The sequence below is a fragment of the Leptidea sinapis genome, chromosome 38 (genome assembly GCF_905404315.1).
Source record: "Leptidea sinapis chromosome 38, ilLepSina1.1, whole genome shotgun sequence".
Classification (NCBI taxonomy): domain Eukaryota; kingdom Metazoa; phylum Arthropoda; class Insecta; order Lepidoptera; family Pieridae; genus Leptidea; species Leptidea sinapis.
Genome location: NC_066302.1, coordinates 7,544,213 through 7,563,408, shown reverse-complemented (window position 1 = coordinate 7,563,408; position 19,196 = coordinate 7,544,213). Strand labels below are relative to the sequence as shown.

Here is a 19,196-nt window from a genome sequence, read left to right as displayed (position 1 = left end):
AACTTCTTGAAGCAGTAGAACAATCTGTTCGTGTAATTTTCTTCCAGAACATTCGGTACTACCACCACTGTAATTTCTACTGCAAAACGACAATGCACTTGCTCTGGTCTGTCCTGGTTATGGCATGTTAGTGAAATACAGACAGTTATATAGTATAACTGCTGACAATATTTAAGAAGACTATTCGGTACTCGATTCTCCATCCATATTCTAATAATGTTATACAATTTAAATATAAATCAAAAATAACGGGTTGCACTCGGTTGCAAGAAGTGATTTTATTTGATTTGATTTGATACAATCAGTTATTAGCGAAGCATCATCCCGTATGTCTACGTCAGCTATCGATACTAAATAACGACGCAAATGTATATCAATTTATTTCCTAGTTAGACTCACTGTTAATCCCATACATGTGCACAGATTAAATAACAGCAATGCACATGTTCTCTAAGCTTTGTAAATGGCTAATACACTCTAATTGAAACCTTACCATAATCGCTTTTGTTAGTGAAACAATATTGATGTTTAATATAGCTAGCTGCATATACGTGGTTGGCACCGATAATCTGGGTTAATGAGCAATCAATCGTAATTAACATTATTATTTTACTTTACTAAGGGTTTCAAGCTGCATGAGTGGGCTACAAAAATAGCAGATATTTATCATATGAATAATTATGAATTATAAGTAAAATATTATGTTAAGTTTTAATACAAAAAAAAAATCTTGACGAAACAAAGTTGCTTTTGTAAATCTGTGACCATCTATTGATACGAATTTCGTAACAAAATCTATAAAGTAAAAAGTAGCGACACCTAACAAAAAACTACACTACTACAAAATAACAATATAATATAAAATTTTGAATTTTCTAAGGTTCTGAACTAGGTGGTAATTACTTTTTTTATATACCAAAATTTAAAAATCTTGCGGGTTACGAACTCGAGCCTACCTCTCGAGATATGACGCGCTTTGACTACTTAGCCAACGGTGCGAATGACGCATTATCTATAAATCTTAGTACTTGAGGGTTTTCAACTTATACAAAAAATATATTATATAAAAAATAGTGAGATGCCTCCTTGAATGAATTGAAAATAGACCATAAACTTTCTTTTTTACTTTCTTAAGTGTATAACAATAATTTATTGTGTTCTTTTAAGTCTCCAAATAGCAGTAAAATCCTATATTCTGTGCGTATCGATATTTTTTTTCTCATCTAATCCTTGTTAGGATATAAGACTGTATATTATATAAGAACAAAGTAATTATTTCATTGTATGGTCTAGTCTTTGATCATTCAGAGTACGTAGACCACATGCTTAATTAAATCGGACATTTTTAAATTTAGGGAGAATTACTTTACCAGAATCCCTTACAATTATAGATGTAGGTCAAGTTAATACAAAACGTTTTAATACTAAATATTTAGGACGAAAGATTCTCGAAACTCAGCTCTGTGTCGTATTGCACAAACATTAATTATTTAGATCTATTTCATATGTCGAAATATAAACTAAAATCTGAAATAAGAGACAAACACACACTCAAACAGACGGACAACACAACATATTACAGTAATAGTCTGACCTATAGTAATTTTATATGTGTAATCCACTTTTGGCCATATCTAACTATAATTTTATATTAAATTCAATTGTATCGCTGTAAGATTACCAAATGAATCAATAAATATAAATGAAACAGCTCTGAGAATTCGTATCGTTTCAGTTTCCAATAAAGCATCGTATGCACGAAACACATTTTGAGTTGGTTAATTAACTGTCGAAAGTAGTTTTTCCGTGAGCAACTCGGAGTTCGGAAATGAGCATGTCGCGGTCAGCTTCGGTTTGACATGCAAATGGCGAGGCGTGCCTGTACTTTATACGTCTGTTGTCTATTGTCTACATACATAGGTATATAAATATCCTTTGTGGTCACTAATTGGGTTGACTTATCCAAGAATTTTATACTTTATATTATAGAACTAATATAAAGTGAGAGTGAGACTGGCAATAAGTTTCTTGCGACTTCATCTCATTAAACCTCAATCTTTTGCGAAGTGGTGGTAAACGTAAAAAGAAAATAAAACTTGAAATTGACTATAAGTGTCATTTTCTTGACCTACATGAATAATGTGATTTTAATGTTAATATAACACGAGTAAACACAGAAAATCTAAAATAGCGTTGCTTAGCATTATTTCTCACTCAACTAATGCATGTAATATGCAATCTATACTCACACGTCCAGCTACACACATATGCTGCGTGCAAAAAAGTCAGTACTAAAAAAGTACTAACACGACACATGTACACACACATTTGTAAGTCAACTGAAGATTTATAAAAATTAAACAAAAATTTAATCAAAGAAATCTGTTACTTACTAATATTTAATTTGTCATTTAAAGTAACTATATGAAAAACTCAAACACGGCCCGACTTATTGACAGCCGTTCCCATTATTCAGTCTATCTCCGTGGCCTACTTGAGATAAAAATTATAACTATCGGTGTGGTACCTTCAAAAAAAGCGCATACACCTGCCTTAAAGGCCGGCAACGCTCTTGTGATTCCTCTGGTGTTGCAAGAGATTGTGGGCGGCGGTGATCACTTAACACCAGGTGACCCGTACGTTCGTTTGTCCTCCTATTCCATAAAAAAAAATGCCACTTTTTGCTATTTTGAAAATAATACATTACTTTAAAACCCAAAAAAAACTTAGAATATACGTATAGATGACCTGACAGCCCAATAATACGTGAACAATTTCGATTTTTCCGTGTGTGATTTAATATTCAAACTACTAAGGTGCTAATGTTTTTTCAATCAAAATCGGTTAAAATACATTCTATTTTCCTTTTCTATCATAAATGTTTATCTCTTCGTACACTTTGTTCATCTATACGCTAGTATATTGTAAGGGTATGATAAAACTTGAGTTCTCTAAATTCTTGATATTTAATATTCCCATCACACACACACACACATATCACGTTGAAGTAAATGGTAAAATCCAATTATAAAATACGGACTAAGTTTAATTACCATGAGAGGATCACTGAACACGTTCACGTTCCATTGTAAAGTTGTATAAAGTATCTATTTCTTTATGCCGCCCTAATATTTCGACCCGTTTTCAGATCGAAAAAGATGTTATGGGATAGGAATAGGAAATAATAATATGGATACATTGTTGTGCATCGCGAAAAAGTAACTCATAGTAGGTATTTAAAAAAATATTGTTCAAAACAGCCAATAATCACGGACGGATGATATTAACCATGACGTCATAGTTTATATTAACAAACAATTGGTGAGCTTAGGTTGTAAATTGACATTGTTGTGTTTTCTTAAAATAATACCTTCCTCAAAAAATATTTATCATCACAAATGTTCAAGAAGGCATAATTATTATGACGTTACTAAGTTTTCAAGAAAAATATTATACCTACTCTTATGTAAATCATTTTTGAGTTTGTTGCGCCCTTTCCTATCAGGTCTGAGGCATTCGTTTTGGTATGGGTGGTAGTTTTTGACTTTCAATAAGTGATGACTGATAATATTTGAATTTGAATTTAAATTAGCATATATGTAACTTCATATAGAACTCATTAATGTTACGTTAACAATATTTTTGCTTGCGATCCGTATAATTTATTTTGTCCTATTATTTTCAGGAACATCATTGTTTGCAGTGGCCGCGCATGAGTTCGGACATTCTTTGGGCTTAAGTCACAGTTCGGTCAAGGGTGCTCTGATGTTTCCGTGGTATCAAGGTATTCAGCCCAACTTCAAGTTACCAGAAGATGACCGCAATGGTATACAACAAATGTATGGTAAGTTATCATATAAGTATTTGTTTATATCAATGACGTTCTATACACATACATAATGTATAAGGACATAATATCATTTGCAGTCTGATAGTGAAACGGTAAAGTGTGCTTTGAGACAAGCACTCTTATCTCTGTCAACTGTCACTGTCCGAATGAAATCTGAAACGAATAAATATTTTAAGCAACTGGAGTTAATGCGGCAATGTATACATATATCAGTCGAAGATTATTAAGGTCTAATTTGCAGCATGTTCCGTATTTGAACTTTGTTTATATACGACGTGATTTGTCTATATGTAGCGAACGTCATTGCCCATTGGTTTATTTGTTTTAATTCAAATAGCATTAACACGTTTTTTATCGCGTTAGGTGCGTACATACCTATCACATATATTTTAATATTAAGTATTTATTATTTAAATGAGTAATCCTCTGATTTCAATGAGCCTGCCTATCTGCCACATGATCAGTACCAGTCTCGTAATATTATAAAAAAAACGAACCCCTAAAAATATATTTGAATTTATATCGATTTGACTTTTCGGGGCAGAATTAACGACATCATCCGCATATAGCTGAACAATGTGATCTGGGTCGCCAACAACTAACGGCGAAACGTACCGTGACACGACCTCTATGTGAAAATTGTTTAATGGTTTTGGTACTAGTATTTTGTCGACTTCGTTAACTTCTTTTTATTTTTTAAATTAAGATTGGGCTTAAAGTATTCCTGCTGCTGTCTAAATAATGTCCAAAAATACCGTTACCTAAAAATCTATTATTCGATGCCCTCCTTAGCAATAAAAAAGTAACAATGTTTTATTAAGTCTGGTTAAAATTGTTTTAGGTCCAAAAGTAAAGCAAACATGGGCGAGGATTCCTTATTACCGTCCAGCAGAGACACCACCACCGACCACCACAACGACGACAACCACAACAACAACTACTAGACGCCCCTACGTTCACCACTACCACCCAGAAAGACATCCCAATCACCGTCCCTACACCCCGCAATACCCGCGCGACCCAAGCAGATACCCTGCATACTATCCGAAAAGACCAACCTATCCGGAAAGACCACACCATCCGGATCGTCGCCATAACAACACTGATGAGCATCCTAGACGCACCCACAACCATTACCCTCGACCAACGGAAACCACAACTCAGCCTACAACGTATAGGCCACGGTATCCGAGCGTCAAAGACGAGTATCCGACACGACCTCGACCAAACTATCCGACCGATCCTAATCAAGACTATCCGAGAAGGAAACCTCATTATCCTGTCAAGACAACTACAACTGTGAAACCGAAGGTTGCAGACAAACCCGACATTTGCGATACTAGCTATGACGCTGTCAGTGTGATTCGTGAAGAACTCTTCATATTTAAAGACTTGGTAAGTAAAATTTAGCTAGAAATAAAGCATGAAAATAGACAGGATACTGATTACATGTTTGTAAATCTCCCCATTGTTCCAAGTACGATACGATTTAGTTGAATGGGCAGCGCATGCATTTGTTTATTCTGAAATTACTACAGTCATAAACTAAATAAAAACAAAGTCGAATTTTTTGGCAAATATAGTCGAGAAAAATGTTGCTATGATCCGTCTGAAATAAAAGAACATTGTTTTTTTTAGTATCACTGGAGAAAAGGTGCGCATGGACTATATTCGGGATACCCTATTGAAATTACCAGAATGTGGGCTGATTTACCGAGCAATTTAACTCACGTTGATGCTGTTTACGAAAGACCAGATCGTAAAATTGCTATTTTTGTTGGTATGTATTATAAGATAATTTAAATAGTCTTTTGTCTTATAACTTTTTGTAGCTTATTATAATTTATATTAATGTTTCAGGTAAAGAACTATATCTATTCAATTCACAATATTTGGTACCAGGCTACCCTAAGAAATTAGTTCAACTGGGATTACCTTCTAGTTTAGAGAAATTAGACGCGGCTATGGTTTGGGGTCACAATGGAAAAACTTATTTCTACAGCGGAACTATGTATTGGAAGTAAGTATTTCTGTAATCGATAAAAATATAATTAATAGGTTTTAAGCAAATATACAGATTTTACAAAAAGATATGGAAACCTTAATAGTTGTCAAGCTGGTGAAAGCATGTTAAATAATGGTGGAACTTCACTAAACCCAATAAAAATAAGCAAAGCAATGATTTTTCAGTGTTTAATTTATTCAAAACTTACATTTGAATTTGACCGAAATTCCGGAATTTTCTTCCATCCATGAACCAAAAGTTTGAAAAGCCTGTCTGGTAAAATATGGATAATTTATAACAAAAATGTCTACATATAAAAAATCATGTTTCATAACTTGTGTTTGTCTAGGTTTGATGAAGATATCGGGCGCGTTGAGCTGGATTATCCCAGAGATATGGCAATGTGGAAAGGAGTTGGCTACAACATCGACAGCGTATTCCAGTGGAAAGACGGTAACTAAGTCAACCACTATTTCTTGCTTCTTAATCTCAATGATCCCTGCCCTACTTCCATTTAAAGTGTAAACTAATAGCATCTTACGCAACTAGGAAGAAAAGTAGACAGTTTCAGAACGTGCCTCCGGCTCAAGTGGCAAGGTGGTTTAGATGGGTTTTTTTCCCTCCCATGCTGCATATACGATTTTTATGATGGAAAGTTCGCTTTTTTATATATTTTCAGGGAGGATTGTGGCACTTTTCGGCTCTCTATATTTGTTAACGTATTGTTATTGATGCATGAGTCAAGCAATTCAGAGAGCCGATAAGTGCCACATTCCCCGGAAGTGTAGTATAAAGTATAATATTTTCAACCCAATGAAAGCTATCAAAACTAGCCCATTTTATGCAGTTTTTCCAAGAGAGCGAGTGTCATTTAGAAAATAACTGTAAAGCTGTGACAGCGCTAACATTTCGTTCTCTTATTTTTTAAATATAGGAGAGGCATTGTTTTCCTTCAGTAATGCATTAAGCAGATCTAGACGTACTACGATTTAAGTTGCTGCCTTTAACTTTAACTAAATAGCGAATGTGTTGCCACGATAAAACATTTAAAAGCGAATACCTACCAAACTAAATTATATCATTTTTATGTTACAGGTAAAACCTATTTCTTCAAAGGAAAAGGCTTTTGGAAATTCAACGATGTGCTTATGCGAGTCGAACATGAGAAACAGAATTCATCAGCTCAATACTGGATGGCGTGTCCTAAAGAAAGAGCTGGACGAAGAGCACCATTCCAGGCCTTGCCAGCACCAGGCTCGACTCTGCGCTCACCTAGTCCTGCTGGAAGAAATGCTCCAAACCCCTTCATATGTATTGCTCTCCTAGTACTTTTAATTGTAAAATCATTAATAAAAAACGCATGAAAATATTTATAGATAAATCGGCTAAACAAGTACATATCGAGTCTATGTCTGATTTTATGCCTAGAATAACAAATGCGCAAACACTACACTGCCTTTAAATATTAGTATTATTAAAGTATGCCCTCATATTATAATAACTATTAATATATTAGCTTAATAGTTAAATGTAGCGATAATTTTCGTTAGTCGTATATTATGTACAATTTGATCTCAATATGATCGAGTGCTTGTTTTGTGAACTGTAAGGTATATAACACCATTTCTTTAGCTGTATTATACTGCTGTGTCGTGTCTTGACATCTAGTTTGGGATTGAAGCTAATTCAAGACGAATACACACATTTAATCTTATAACTACTTACAAATAGATATTATCTGTAAATATAGTAATATTTTGTCATATAACTCTACAGATATATATTTTTCTGAAGTCGTAATAAAATTCCCATAGAATGCCTTAATAATATAAGATGTAGTTGAAAAATGAATATGTGTGTATAAAGATAAATATTTACTTATAGAATTATACAAATTGTATAACAATCATGCTGGTTAGCGGTTCACATTATTCGGTAATTTGTAAAATATTATATTATAGAGACATTACAGTAATGATAGCTTTGTAAAGTGTAATAATTATTTTATCATTTACATATATTCTATTTTATAATCATCTCTCTCCTATATCTAAGTACTATATATTATATAACGATTATGTAAGTACCTATTGCGAGATATTATTAATAATCTAATGCTTTTTATACAATAGTTTAACTATAATTATAGTAAGCCATCTTTATTATATAGTTAAAATAAATGAATACTGTAACATCTAATATCTGTCAGTAATTGCTAATCGTCAAAGTAACAGAATTTTTCGCTTGCAAGCTATACAATATAGAAACATGGCTAAATATAAGGTAATTTTAAGCAAGTAATGGATATAATATATATATATATATACTTGTTTAATCATAATTATTATGGTGCTTTATATCTAGATAGAATTGTACAGAATAAATTTACAGTTTAGATTCAATACCGAAGTGTCATAATAAATATAAGTTGCCTAATGCACTACTGAATTACACAAAATAATATATACTGCGTTGGGGTTTGTTCGGAAGTGATAGATGGGGTGAGATCAATATACTCTCAACCTATCTATCACTGTTTTTAATTTTAATATAGGTATTCAAATTATTAACAAATAAGGAGCTCTTTTTAACTATAACCAACATAATGTGCAATGCTATTTTTATCGGGCCCCGCCATTAGTCAGGCCGCACCCCAGAAATATATTTGTGGCTCCACATTTTTTAACGCACCACATAACGCTTCCATATAACTGAATGGAAGTACACACAAAAGGCACGTATGTAGCCGTATGTAGCACGTGTGTGTAGTGTTCAGCCGTTTGTGGAGGAATCAAGCGTGGCACAAGTATGTCCGTTGTGCGGCCCGACTAAATCCGCGTTAGCTTTTTATTTTATCATGAATCTAAGGTTTACAAACTATTTATAAGTTTACAAGGTAGTACAGTCTTTTCTCGCTTACCTCCGTTCTTTCACTGGCATTTCTTATAAGCCTCAACGTTAAGCAAGTATAAAACTTTACTATAAATATTTGTACAAGAAGTACCTAAATTTATTTTATTTGTTCTTACTTTATTTATAAAAGGTTTCCTACCTATTATATTAACTAATATAAAAATAATCCGACGTAACTTCGACGCGTTTTAAGTGTATAAGAGACAAGCTGGTGTGAAGAGCTGTCTTTAGTAATAAGCTGAGTTCATATAGATACGCCCAAGGAAAGCATACAAACGAAGTATAAAGATTGTTTGTACGTTTCGTGTATGTGAACAAGGGCTTACGTGACAAGTTAAGTTAAGCGTAATTAATAAATTAATATTACTTAAGGAAATAAATCCATCATCACAGATAAATAAGTACATGAAAATCAACAATCAGTGAATGTATACTTATATCTAATATAGTATCTTTTTAAAAATTTGCTTCATAAACCACTGTGGCGTATTTCTTTAGTTTTTTTCTTTTCCATTTATATAGGTAAGTATAATAAACAGAGTGATATGTCATTTAATTCAATAAATATAACAAGTGAAAATTACCAGCCTAGCGAAACTCTCCAAGAATAAAGCGAATCACTCGAATGTATAAAACGTGCAGTCATTGATAGATTGACACATGAAGGCTTTATCTTGGAAAAAATAGAGATAGCCGAAATCCACTACTTTTTTAGCATATTATGTTCGCTTTCAAACTTAGCCAGATTATTAATAATACTACTATCAATACGTCGCCAATCGCTATTCTGTAAATACTACTATTTCAAACTTACGTCAAATCACTGCACGTTTCATACTTTGATATAATATTATAATTAACAACGAAAATGTTAAATAATAAATGACTAAGATATTGTATGTAGGTAACCCTTAACAGCTCATACATTTTAAATACTTTTTTATCAATCTCTTGAAACTTGAACATCGATATTTGCGAATTCAACATTCGCGAACATCTTTCTGAGCGAATACCTACCGGGGGAGCAGGGGCATAATTTCACCAAATAAATAAATAAATACGTCTGTTAATTTTAACTACCACAATGAATGGACTCAAGATGGCGGATTAGACTGTACGAAGATTGTAGATATACGTGGAAAATTGAGAAATCATAATACCTAAGTATATGAATAAGTTACGTAATATGCAGTATCTAGAAAACATGTTTGGAATAGTAAATAACTATAGTTTTTTATACCTATCTATTAATGAAACAAAGCACTCTTATTAATTAGATTTAATTTTAGAAAATTTGTGACTTGTATTAGTTAAAATATTTTTGTTACTTAGATACTCTTGATTTGGCTGGTTTCATTATTATAAAAATGTTTAGGTAATATCCATGTGTTTAACATGCTCGGATTTGGTACGGCCGGACCATCGGACGGTCCGGTGGCCGACGCCAGGTGACGCTTTTGACACTTAACAGCAACGTAGCACAGATAATGTTTAGGTTTGAACATATTCCATTCACACTAACATCGTAAAAAAATCAAAATATTAGTCTATGGTAACGATAAACGATAAGGAATTCGAACATTTGTTAGAGTAGGGTAGTTGCGATATATTTGGAGTATTATCGTATCGTTCCGAATGTATCGTTGTCGATTTTGCGAGTAGACCTCCAGGACTGGTCTGGCGTCGTACTCAGTTCTTCAGTACAGTCTGGAAGTAATAATAATAATTTTGTGTGATAGACAATGTGACATACCTACCATCTAATGTTATGGACCGCTACCGGACCTCGTCCGATGGTTATGCCGTACTAAGACCGAGCATGTGTAACTTAAAACACCGAATCAAATGTATTACCAGCGGATGACATCTGCTTCATTTAAAATTAAATATTTACCTACTTTAAAAAGTCCGATGTATTTATAACTATTCTGATGCAATATTTATTTTGTAGTTAATTTGAAATTTCATTGGTCACAAATGATATTATAATAACTGTGATATTTACTTTTATAAAATGCCATTCTTAATTGGCAATAAAGAGATCAAAATTTTTTACTCCATTAATACCTACAAAAATATATTGCGTAGGTAAACGTTATCTTAAGTATTAATAATTTATAGGTGACATAACAGGAAAAATAAAAATTATATTAATGACTTATTGTTTCATTCCTTATTCATAATTAATAAAGGGTTTATCACAGCCGGCTACCTAAAAATTGGTGGTGTTGGCTACGAGTTAGGTAAACCATTTTACAATAACATTAACTTGAGATTAGGTACCTACCTACATGAGAGCCGTCATTGACAAATTTTTTATGCAATATTTTTCACCCCATTCAATGACGTTCTATATAAACATAGTAAGTGGTAATACTTATTAAAATAATAAGAACGTATTTCAGCTATCGAACGGAAAACACTACGCTATTTTGCGGTATAGTAAACAGCTAAAATGATCAGAAAGTACTGCTCAGTTAAAATGGTTTAAGTACAATAATTTTGACCGTGTTTTCCACTCTATCAAGCACTATAAGTCCAAAATGAATTATTAACGTTAGCACCTTCCTCACCCAATATCGAAAAGACTGACTCGTTCTTTATGGTTCTACAGGTAGAAACATATCAACTCTCTTTTTTTATGGAAGAGGGCGACGAGCGAGGTTACCGGTCACATATGGTGGTATATAATCAGTGCGGTTCATACACTCTTATTACATAGGAGACGTGATGATATTCGATACTCGCTAGGAAAATTATAACGCACCTACTTATATGATAAGAAAATCTATTGAAGTAGACGTTACTTTGCGGAATTCGTCTCGTGCCAGAGTTTGGCGAGTCAATAACTCCTGAGGATGCCTCGTGTAGAGGCGAAACAAGTGTCGAATTGTTTGAAGACAAATATTGGCGGAATTAACACTAAAGAAAACTCAACACATTTGGATATATTAAATATTCTAATAATCCTATCACTAAATCTAATGACTTATAATATAGAAATCTATGTAACCGAATAATAAAAGATGCTAGAGAAAAATACTATATTAGGATGAAAATTTTCAAATATTCTGGGGATTCTAAAAAGATATGGAAAATTTTGAATGAAGCTTCTAATCGAAAGAATAAACAAAAGTGTACTATAAAAGAAATGTTAATAAATAATAAAGTTGTTAATTTTTCTTCAGAGGCAAATAAAATAACAAACGCTCTTAACGGATTTTACTGCTCAATAGGACATGACCTTGCTCAAAATAATCTAGATAAAGTAAGAGCTACAGAGATAGCCCTATGTTGCAAAATTAGTCTCCCCCGTATAGACAAAACCCAGCAGAGGTTAGCAAATGCATAAAAACACATAAAAATACAGAATCTTGTGGGCACGACGGCATTACTTCTAAAATCTTAAAATTACTGATTAATGAAATTGCTTTTCCTCTCTCAACCATGATTAATTTAAGCTTTAAATCAGGAATATTTCCACTGACATTGAAAACTGCCATAATTATGCCATTACATAAAAAAGGGCCAGTTAACGTTATGTCAAATTACCGTCCTATTTCACTTTTGCCTATTACTTCAAAAATAGTTGTAAAAATTATGAAAATTAGAATAGAATAGTTGTAAAAATTATGAAATTTAGACAGGGAATAGGAACCAGTGGTGCTTTTGCTGATTTAACAAAACAGATAGTCTTGAAAAATTAAAGTAAAAACAAAACAGTTGCCGTGTTCATTGATTTAGCTAAAGCTTTTGACACCATTTCACATCAGTTATCATTAAAAAAATTGGAGTTATACGGATTCATGGGAAATGCATTAAACTGGTTTGCTAGTTATCTTAAGAATGGAAAACAATTTGTACGGATCGGAAATCAAGTTAGCGCTGAAAATTGACCAGAAATTGTATTTGGTGTCCCTCAGGGGAGCGTGCTAGGCCCAATTTTGTTTAATATTTATCTTCACGACTTCTGTTCTTTACTGACGGACAGACAGACAGACTCTATGTCGTTGTGTTTTGCCGATTATACTATTTTGTTATTCACAGCCTCGACATGGGATAATGCCATCCAAAAAGCGGAATGTGGCCTTCGTCTGGCTAAGGACTGGTATAACAATAATTTGTTAACGCTAAACGAAGAAATAACTGTATTTATGTGCTTCTCTTCTACTACAGCCGGTCTTCCGACTGAAACTCCAAAAAATCAAGCCCATTTCTCAATTAATCTCAATAAGTCTGACTGTATAAACTGCAAAACATTATCATGCACCCAAAGCACCACTTATCTTGGTATTATAGTTGAGCAACATCTTAGATGGGATAAGCACATAGATATGCTGACAAAGAAAGTTAGAAACTTGAGCTTTTTTTATGGAATAGGAGCACAAACGAGCGGACGGGTCACTTGGTGTTAAGTGATCACCGCCGCCCACATACTCTTGCAACACCAGAGGTATCAGAAGAGCGTTGCCGGCCTTTAAGGAAGGTTTACGTGCTTTTTTTGAAGGTACCCATTTCTTATCGTCCCGGAAACACCGCACAAGGAAGCTCATTCCACAGCTTCGTAGTACGAGGAAGAAAGCTCCTTGAAAACCGCACTGTGGAGGACTGCCACACATCCAGATGGTGGGGATGATATCCTAACTTGTGGCGTGTCGTGCGAAGGTGGAATTCGGCGGCAGGAATCAGGTTAAACAGCTCTTCGGAACACTCCCCGTGATAAATGCGGTAGAAGACACACAATGAAGCGACGTCTCTACGCAACACCAAGTGATCCAGCCGTTCACAGAGCGCTAGGTCCCGGACAATTCGAGCTGCTCTGCGTTGCACGCGGTCAAATGGATCGAGCTACTGGAGTGCGCCAGACCAGAGTTGACAGCAATACTCCAGGTATGGCCGGACTTGCGCTTTGTAGAACGCTAGAATGTGGGCCGGCCTGAAGTATTGCCGTGCTCTATTTATGACGCCCAGTTTCTTCGAAGCCAATTTGGTTTTGCCCTCCAGATGGCCACGGAATTGGCAATCGCTCGAAATTTCGAGACCCAGTATTCCGATACTAGGCGAGGCTTTAAGGGAAGTGTTGTCGAAGAGCGGTGATACGGCAAATGGGGTTATTTTAGTGGTAAACGCGCAAACTTGAGTCTTTTGGGGGTTAAATTGGACTTGTCCAATTGTTAGCGGTGTCCAACATACCATTGATATGCAGAAGAAACAGCGTGGGAGATAGCACACAGCCTTGGGGCACTGGAGTGGGAACGCTGGAGCGTTCACGGGCTTGGGATTCGAGCAATAACCGTCGACAACGACCTGTATGCTGCGCCCAGTGAGGAAGCTGGAGGTCCACTTGCATAAGCTCTCGGGAAGCCCAAATGATGGAAGTTTTGCGAGGAGCGCCTTGTGCCATACACGATCAAATGCCTTCGCTATATCCAGGCTAACTGCCAGGCCTTCGCCTAATAGCCGCCGCCCATCTATGTGTTAGGTATACCAAAAGATCGCCAGTCGACCGACCAAGGCGAAGGCCGTACTGCCGGTCGTTGATCAACTGGTGACCCTCAAGGTATACCAAGAGCTGGCGGTTAATTATGCTCTCCATGATTTTGGAGAGTAGGGAGGTAATAGCAATAGGCCTGTAGTTTGCCGGATCCGAACTGTCTCCTTTTTTTGGATCGGATGGACACGGGCTGACTTCCATGAGTCAGGGACTACGCCTTTTGAATAAGAGTGCCGGAATAAACGCGTTAGCACCGGCGTCAACTCAGCGGCACACGTTCTAAGCACGATTGGAGAAATGCCATCCAGCCCGCTCGACTTCCCGACGTCCAACGAAAACAGAGCTCGCCGAACAGTATTCTGTCTGAACTGTACTTCAGGCATGGAGCTCTGACACCGCGGGATGGTCGGCGGTGTTTTTCCGTTGTCGTCAAGAGTCGAGTTGGAGGCAAAAAGAGTGCACAGGAGATCGGCTTTCTCTTTTGCCGTATGGGCCAGGGTGTCATTCCTCATGTGCAACGGCGGCATGGACGGCTATAAGACGCTAATCTACCCTCAAAATTGCCGAGACGGCGACAGCAGATATCCTCCCTAACGTACACACATACCCCGGCATGAGCATAAAATTATGCTCAATTTTGTACCCGGGGTACGTTAAATATGACGTATCGCTAGGTCGAGATATCTGCGTCTCCATAAGGAAACACAAGGCCGGCTGCGCCTTCTCAAGGTGGTGGTGGACGGCGTTTAAATTGGAGTGAATTCCCCTGATATTACAGAAGTCCAAATTAAGCGTGGAGCGGGGTGCCGTGGTGTTGCTGCCCTGTTTGTCCTTAGATATGCGCGGTACTGTGCCCTCCCCAGAATACGAGGGGCAGCCCGAGCGAAAATGCTCGGGGAGGGATTCTCCGGCTCTGGTAGAGCCGGTACCCTCCTGGGGTAATTAATATCTTTTGAAGGACCGCTCTCATATTTTTGTTGGGGGGTGATGGGGAGGGGGAGAGGGGAAATGGGATGACCAGTGGTCCTCGGCACTAACCTATGCGAAACATAGCGGCAATAGGCCGCTACTTCACGCCGGTATTCTGTGCGTGTGTGGTAAGTAACCCGGACGAGTCTGGCCCGATTGTGCTGACGTCATAAGACGGCAGCGTGACTCTCCCACTTTCAAAAAGCCCGTAGTCGCCTCTTACGACACCCTTGGACAGGGGACCACCCTATTCTTTTTACGCCCCGCGGCAGCACAGGGCAAATATATATAACATGAGCTATATATACAACAACTTAAGAAATATTTTAAGTACTGACCCATTATTAAGAGTGTACCGTTCCTTAACTCAGTCGTTAATCTTGTATGGCATTATAGCGTGGGGTTCATGTGGCTCATCTATATTAGACAAACTTAATGAGGCTGAAAAACTTAACCTCAAAAAAAAATTTGCTAGTCTGCTCTTTTGAAAACTTTAAATGTCTTTATGACAAGATTTGCTGATGCCAATGCTACTTGTATTTATCACGGACACTATAATATTTACTATTTACAAGTAACTATTCTTCAAACTTAATACAATAACACTGTTGCACTAATATTACTTATATTTTAATATATTATTCTTTTTTTTATAACTTTTCTTATATATGTATGATAATCCAAATAAAACTAATAATAATTAAGTTTAGTTAGGTAAACAATTCATAAGATTAAAATTTTAGACTTAGAAAACTTTAATATTTTATTTTTTAACAATTAGGCCGAGGATTTTTGGACAGCCCTAGCACAGGCTTAGGTCTAATTGGGCTGCCAGTTGCAATCACCAGCCTTAAGTTTTAGTCTAATGCTTTGGTCTATAAATTATGGTGTAAATGGTGTTCACTTTTTAAGTCTCTAAATAAACAATAAAAATAATATGATAAGAGTTAAACTGCTTTGACTTATGAGGAAAGGAACATTATTTTTAAATGGCCAAGATATTTTAATATCATATAAAAAATACATACTTCCGAGATTATACTTAATTGTCATAATATAGGGGGCCATCGTGAATTTCAAAATGATCCCAAATTCATTCTCTACTAATAAATAGAACCTGAAAGATATACCACATTGTAGCATAAGGCACGATGTGGCGGCCATCTTAGAGATCACAAACAATTATTAACAATCCTATCTCTCAAGTTATATAAAACTGAACACAGTACAAAATTTTATTAAAATCGGATCCATAGTTTTAGAGTGGTGGTTCATGGTGGACAAAAATTGACACGGTATAGGATAGATTAAATCCTTATTCCAAATAAACATGATCCAGACATAACAAATGACAGCGGAAGAAAACTGCAAACTAGAAAGAAAGAATATTTTTCACGAACAATGAAAACAGGCCATTAATAACAAACAAAACCGGGAAAAAGACAACAAACCGCAACGGTATAGACCAATTATTACAAATTGAATTCTTCGGTAAACTTTCGGGTTCTTTGTGCTTTGTGCAATTTAGTTATTGCACAGTGCACTCGTGCCAGCAAGAAGTACTCCGCCTCACAAAATAACTGCTTAGGTTACATCGATGTCGTGTTTACACAAAGAACTGCTCTTCGACAACACTTCCCTTAAAGCCTGGCCTAGTATCATCTTACTAATATAATTAACTTAATACTGGGTCTCGAAATCTCGAGCGATTGCCAATTCCGTGGCCATCTGGAGGGCAAAGCCAAATTGGCTTCGAAGAAGCTGGGGGTCATTAATAGACAGCGCAGGTCCGGCCATGGAGTATTGCTGTCATCTCTGGTCTGGCGCACCCCAGTATCAGCTCGATCCATTTGACCGCATGCAACGCAGAGCAGCTCGAATTGTCGGGGACCCAGTGCTCTGTGAACGGCTGGATCACTTGGCGTTGCGTAGAGACGTCGCTTCATTGTGTGTCTTCTACCGCATTTATCACGGGGAGTGTTCCGAAGATCTGTTTAACCTGATTCCTGCCGCCGAATTCCATCTTCGCACGACACGCCGCAAATTAGGATATCATCCCCACCATCTGGATGTGTGGCGGTCCTCCACAGTGCGGTTTTCAAGAAGCTTTCCTCCTCGTACTACTAAGCTGTGGAATGAGCTTCCTTGTGCGGTGTTTCCGGGACTATACGATGGTACCTTCAAAAAAAGCGCGTACACCTTCCTTAAAGGCCGGCAACGCTCTTGTGATTCCTCTGGTGTTGCAAGAGAATGTGGGCGGCGGTGATCACTTAACACTAAGTGACCCGTACGCTCGTTTGTCCTCCTATTCCATAAAAAAAAGAGCACCTGCTCTTCCCCATAACAAAGCGTCTGATAAGGTTTAATACAACCACTCAAGATTTAAGCATTACGAACTAGCTGTGCCAGATATACGTCTTTTTACGTATCGTTCGGGATTATCTTGCGAATTTTACAATTTGTCAATGTCCGGAACATTCGAGAGAGCATGCTATGCTCTATGAAATGACTCATCTGGTCCAGGGTCTCTCAGGGCTCAATTCCTTACCCCACCCTCTTCCAGCTATTTACGTGTTTACATGCTTAATGTATTCCTATTCTTTTGTGGAAACTCTCAGCCACGGTTGATGAACTGGAAAACTGGTTCAGAAAATTGTGTATCGAAGTTAAACCCACTTTGAGTGCAGCTGTGCTCCTTGGTAGGACACATCTTAAATAAAGCAAAGAAATAGGACTCCATTTTGTCAAATAAATACATACAGTATGCCATTCCTTTTGTGTTAGTCCACTATGTACAGGGCAACGCAAGCATAATTAAAAGTTATAATGCTGAGCCTGCATTTTGTCAGGAAATAGCTGTAGCTATTTAAATATTTAGAGTTATCTACATCTAGAATAGTCTTATCAAGCTCACCAAAAATATTACAATGTAATACCTAAAAATATTTGTAGTATAGAGTATCAACATGTATTCCCAAACTGATGGCACTTCAACTAAAAGCAATACTCTCACCTCACTGCCACTAATAGCAGTATTGGTTTCTCTCTTATTGATATAAAAAGATCTATTCACACATTTTTAAAATCAAATAATAATGAAACAGATAAATATATGCAACAATATAATAATTCTACATAAGTACCAACCAAAGTATTTTGATTTATATCACACACTTCATAAAAGCAATGAAGATGTTGTCTTTTAGAATGTTTAACTATGTATGTATACTTTAGTGGATATTTCATTATTATTAGGTAAGTCTTTAATATGTCATTATGCGATATATAATAATATATGGCACTGATATCATTTCTTGCTTTGATCTACTGTGTCTTCCTCAGGAAATCCCAATCTTGACCATTCTTCTTTAGCCATTAAATTATTATTCATCCTGCATTCCAAATATTCTTTAGTTTCATCTCTGCATAATGAAGCATTGCTGTTATTGTTAAATAAACAATTTAAATATCTTGTCATACTCTTCTTACAAATACCTTCGTGATCTAGCGGAAAACTGCCTTTATCTGGTGGGGTTGGGATAAACTGTTTCTGACCAAATGTCATGGCTGTCGACATTTTTACTGAAGCAAATTTATTACCTCGGCTAAGTAACGATAAATCTTGATCCCTAAAACCAATAAAAATTATCTGATACGATAACAAATCGGCTGCAGAAGTAGAATTGCATGGTTAGATAAATAGTACAGAATAAATACGAACCTCTATATTAGGCTTAACTCTTAAAATTATTAATGTTATTTTTATAATAGATATCTTGATTTCTATTATATTTTAGGGATGTTGTAAGCAGAGATTTAAATTTAAAAACATTTCACTTTCCTCCAAGCAAATAGAAAATAAACAAAGGTCCCATCAGCTGTTATTTGACAGTTGACACTCTATGGTTGACACTTTGCTGTCCTATTTTTGAGTATGAATAAAACATAGTGATTATATTCTCTTC

At 36.0% G+C, this 19,196-nt stretch overlaps 2 protein-coding genes across 2 annotated transcripts in view; one reads left to right on the top strand and one right to left on the bottom strand.

Annotated features, from left to right (window-relative positions):
* Window positions 1–10,925, top strand: part of LOC126975935 (matrix metalloproteinase-2-like) — a 273,897-nt gene extending 262,972 nt beyond the window's left edge. Inside the window, exons 7-12 of the mRNA XM_050824053.1 lie at window positions 3,686–3,844; window positions 4,692–5,245; window positions 5,489–5,630; window positions 5,711–5,870; window positions 6,205–6,308; window positions 6,951–10,925. Coding sequence (XP_050680010.1) covers window positions 3,686–3,844; window positions 4,692–5,245; window positions 5,489–5,630; window positions 5,711–5,870; window positions 6,205–6,308; window positions 6,951–7,219 — 1,388 coding nt within the window. The 3' untranslated portion in view covers window positions 7,220–10,925. The remainder of the gene's footprint in view (window positions 1–3,685; window positions 3,845–4,691; window positions 5,246–5,488; window positions 5,631–5,710; window positions 5,871–6,204; window positions 6,309–6,950) is intronic.
* A 7,415-nt stretch (window positions 10,926–18,340) lies between these two features.
* Window positions 18,341–19,115, bottom strand: LOC126975951 (cytochrome c oxidase assembly protein COX19). The gene is made up of 2 exons (XM_050824077.1): window positions 18,953–19,115; window positions 18,341–18,860 (listed from the first exon to the last, which is right to left on the bottom strand). Exon 2 carries the CDS (start codon window positions 18,806–18,808, stop codon window positions 18,539–18,541), a length of 270 nt encoding a protein of 89 aa, XP_050680034.1. The 5' UTR covers window positions 18,809–18,860; window positions 18,953–19,115; the 3' UTR covers window positions 18,341–18,538.
* Between the last annotated feature and the right edge of the window lie 81 nt (window positions 19,116–19,196).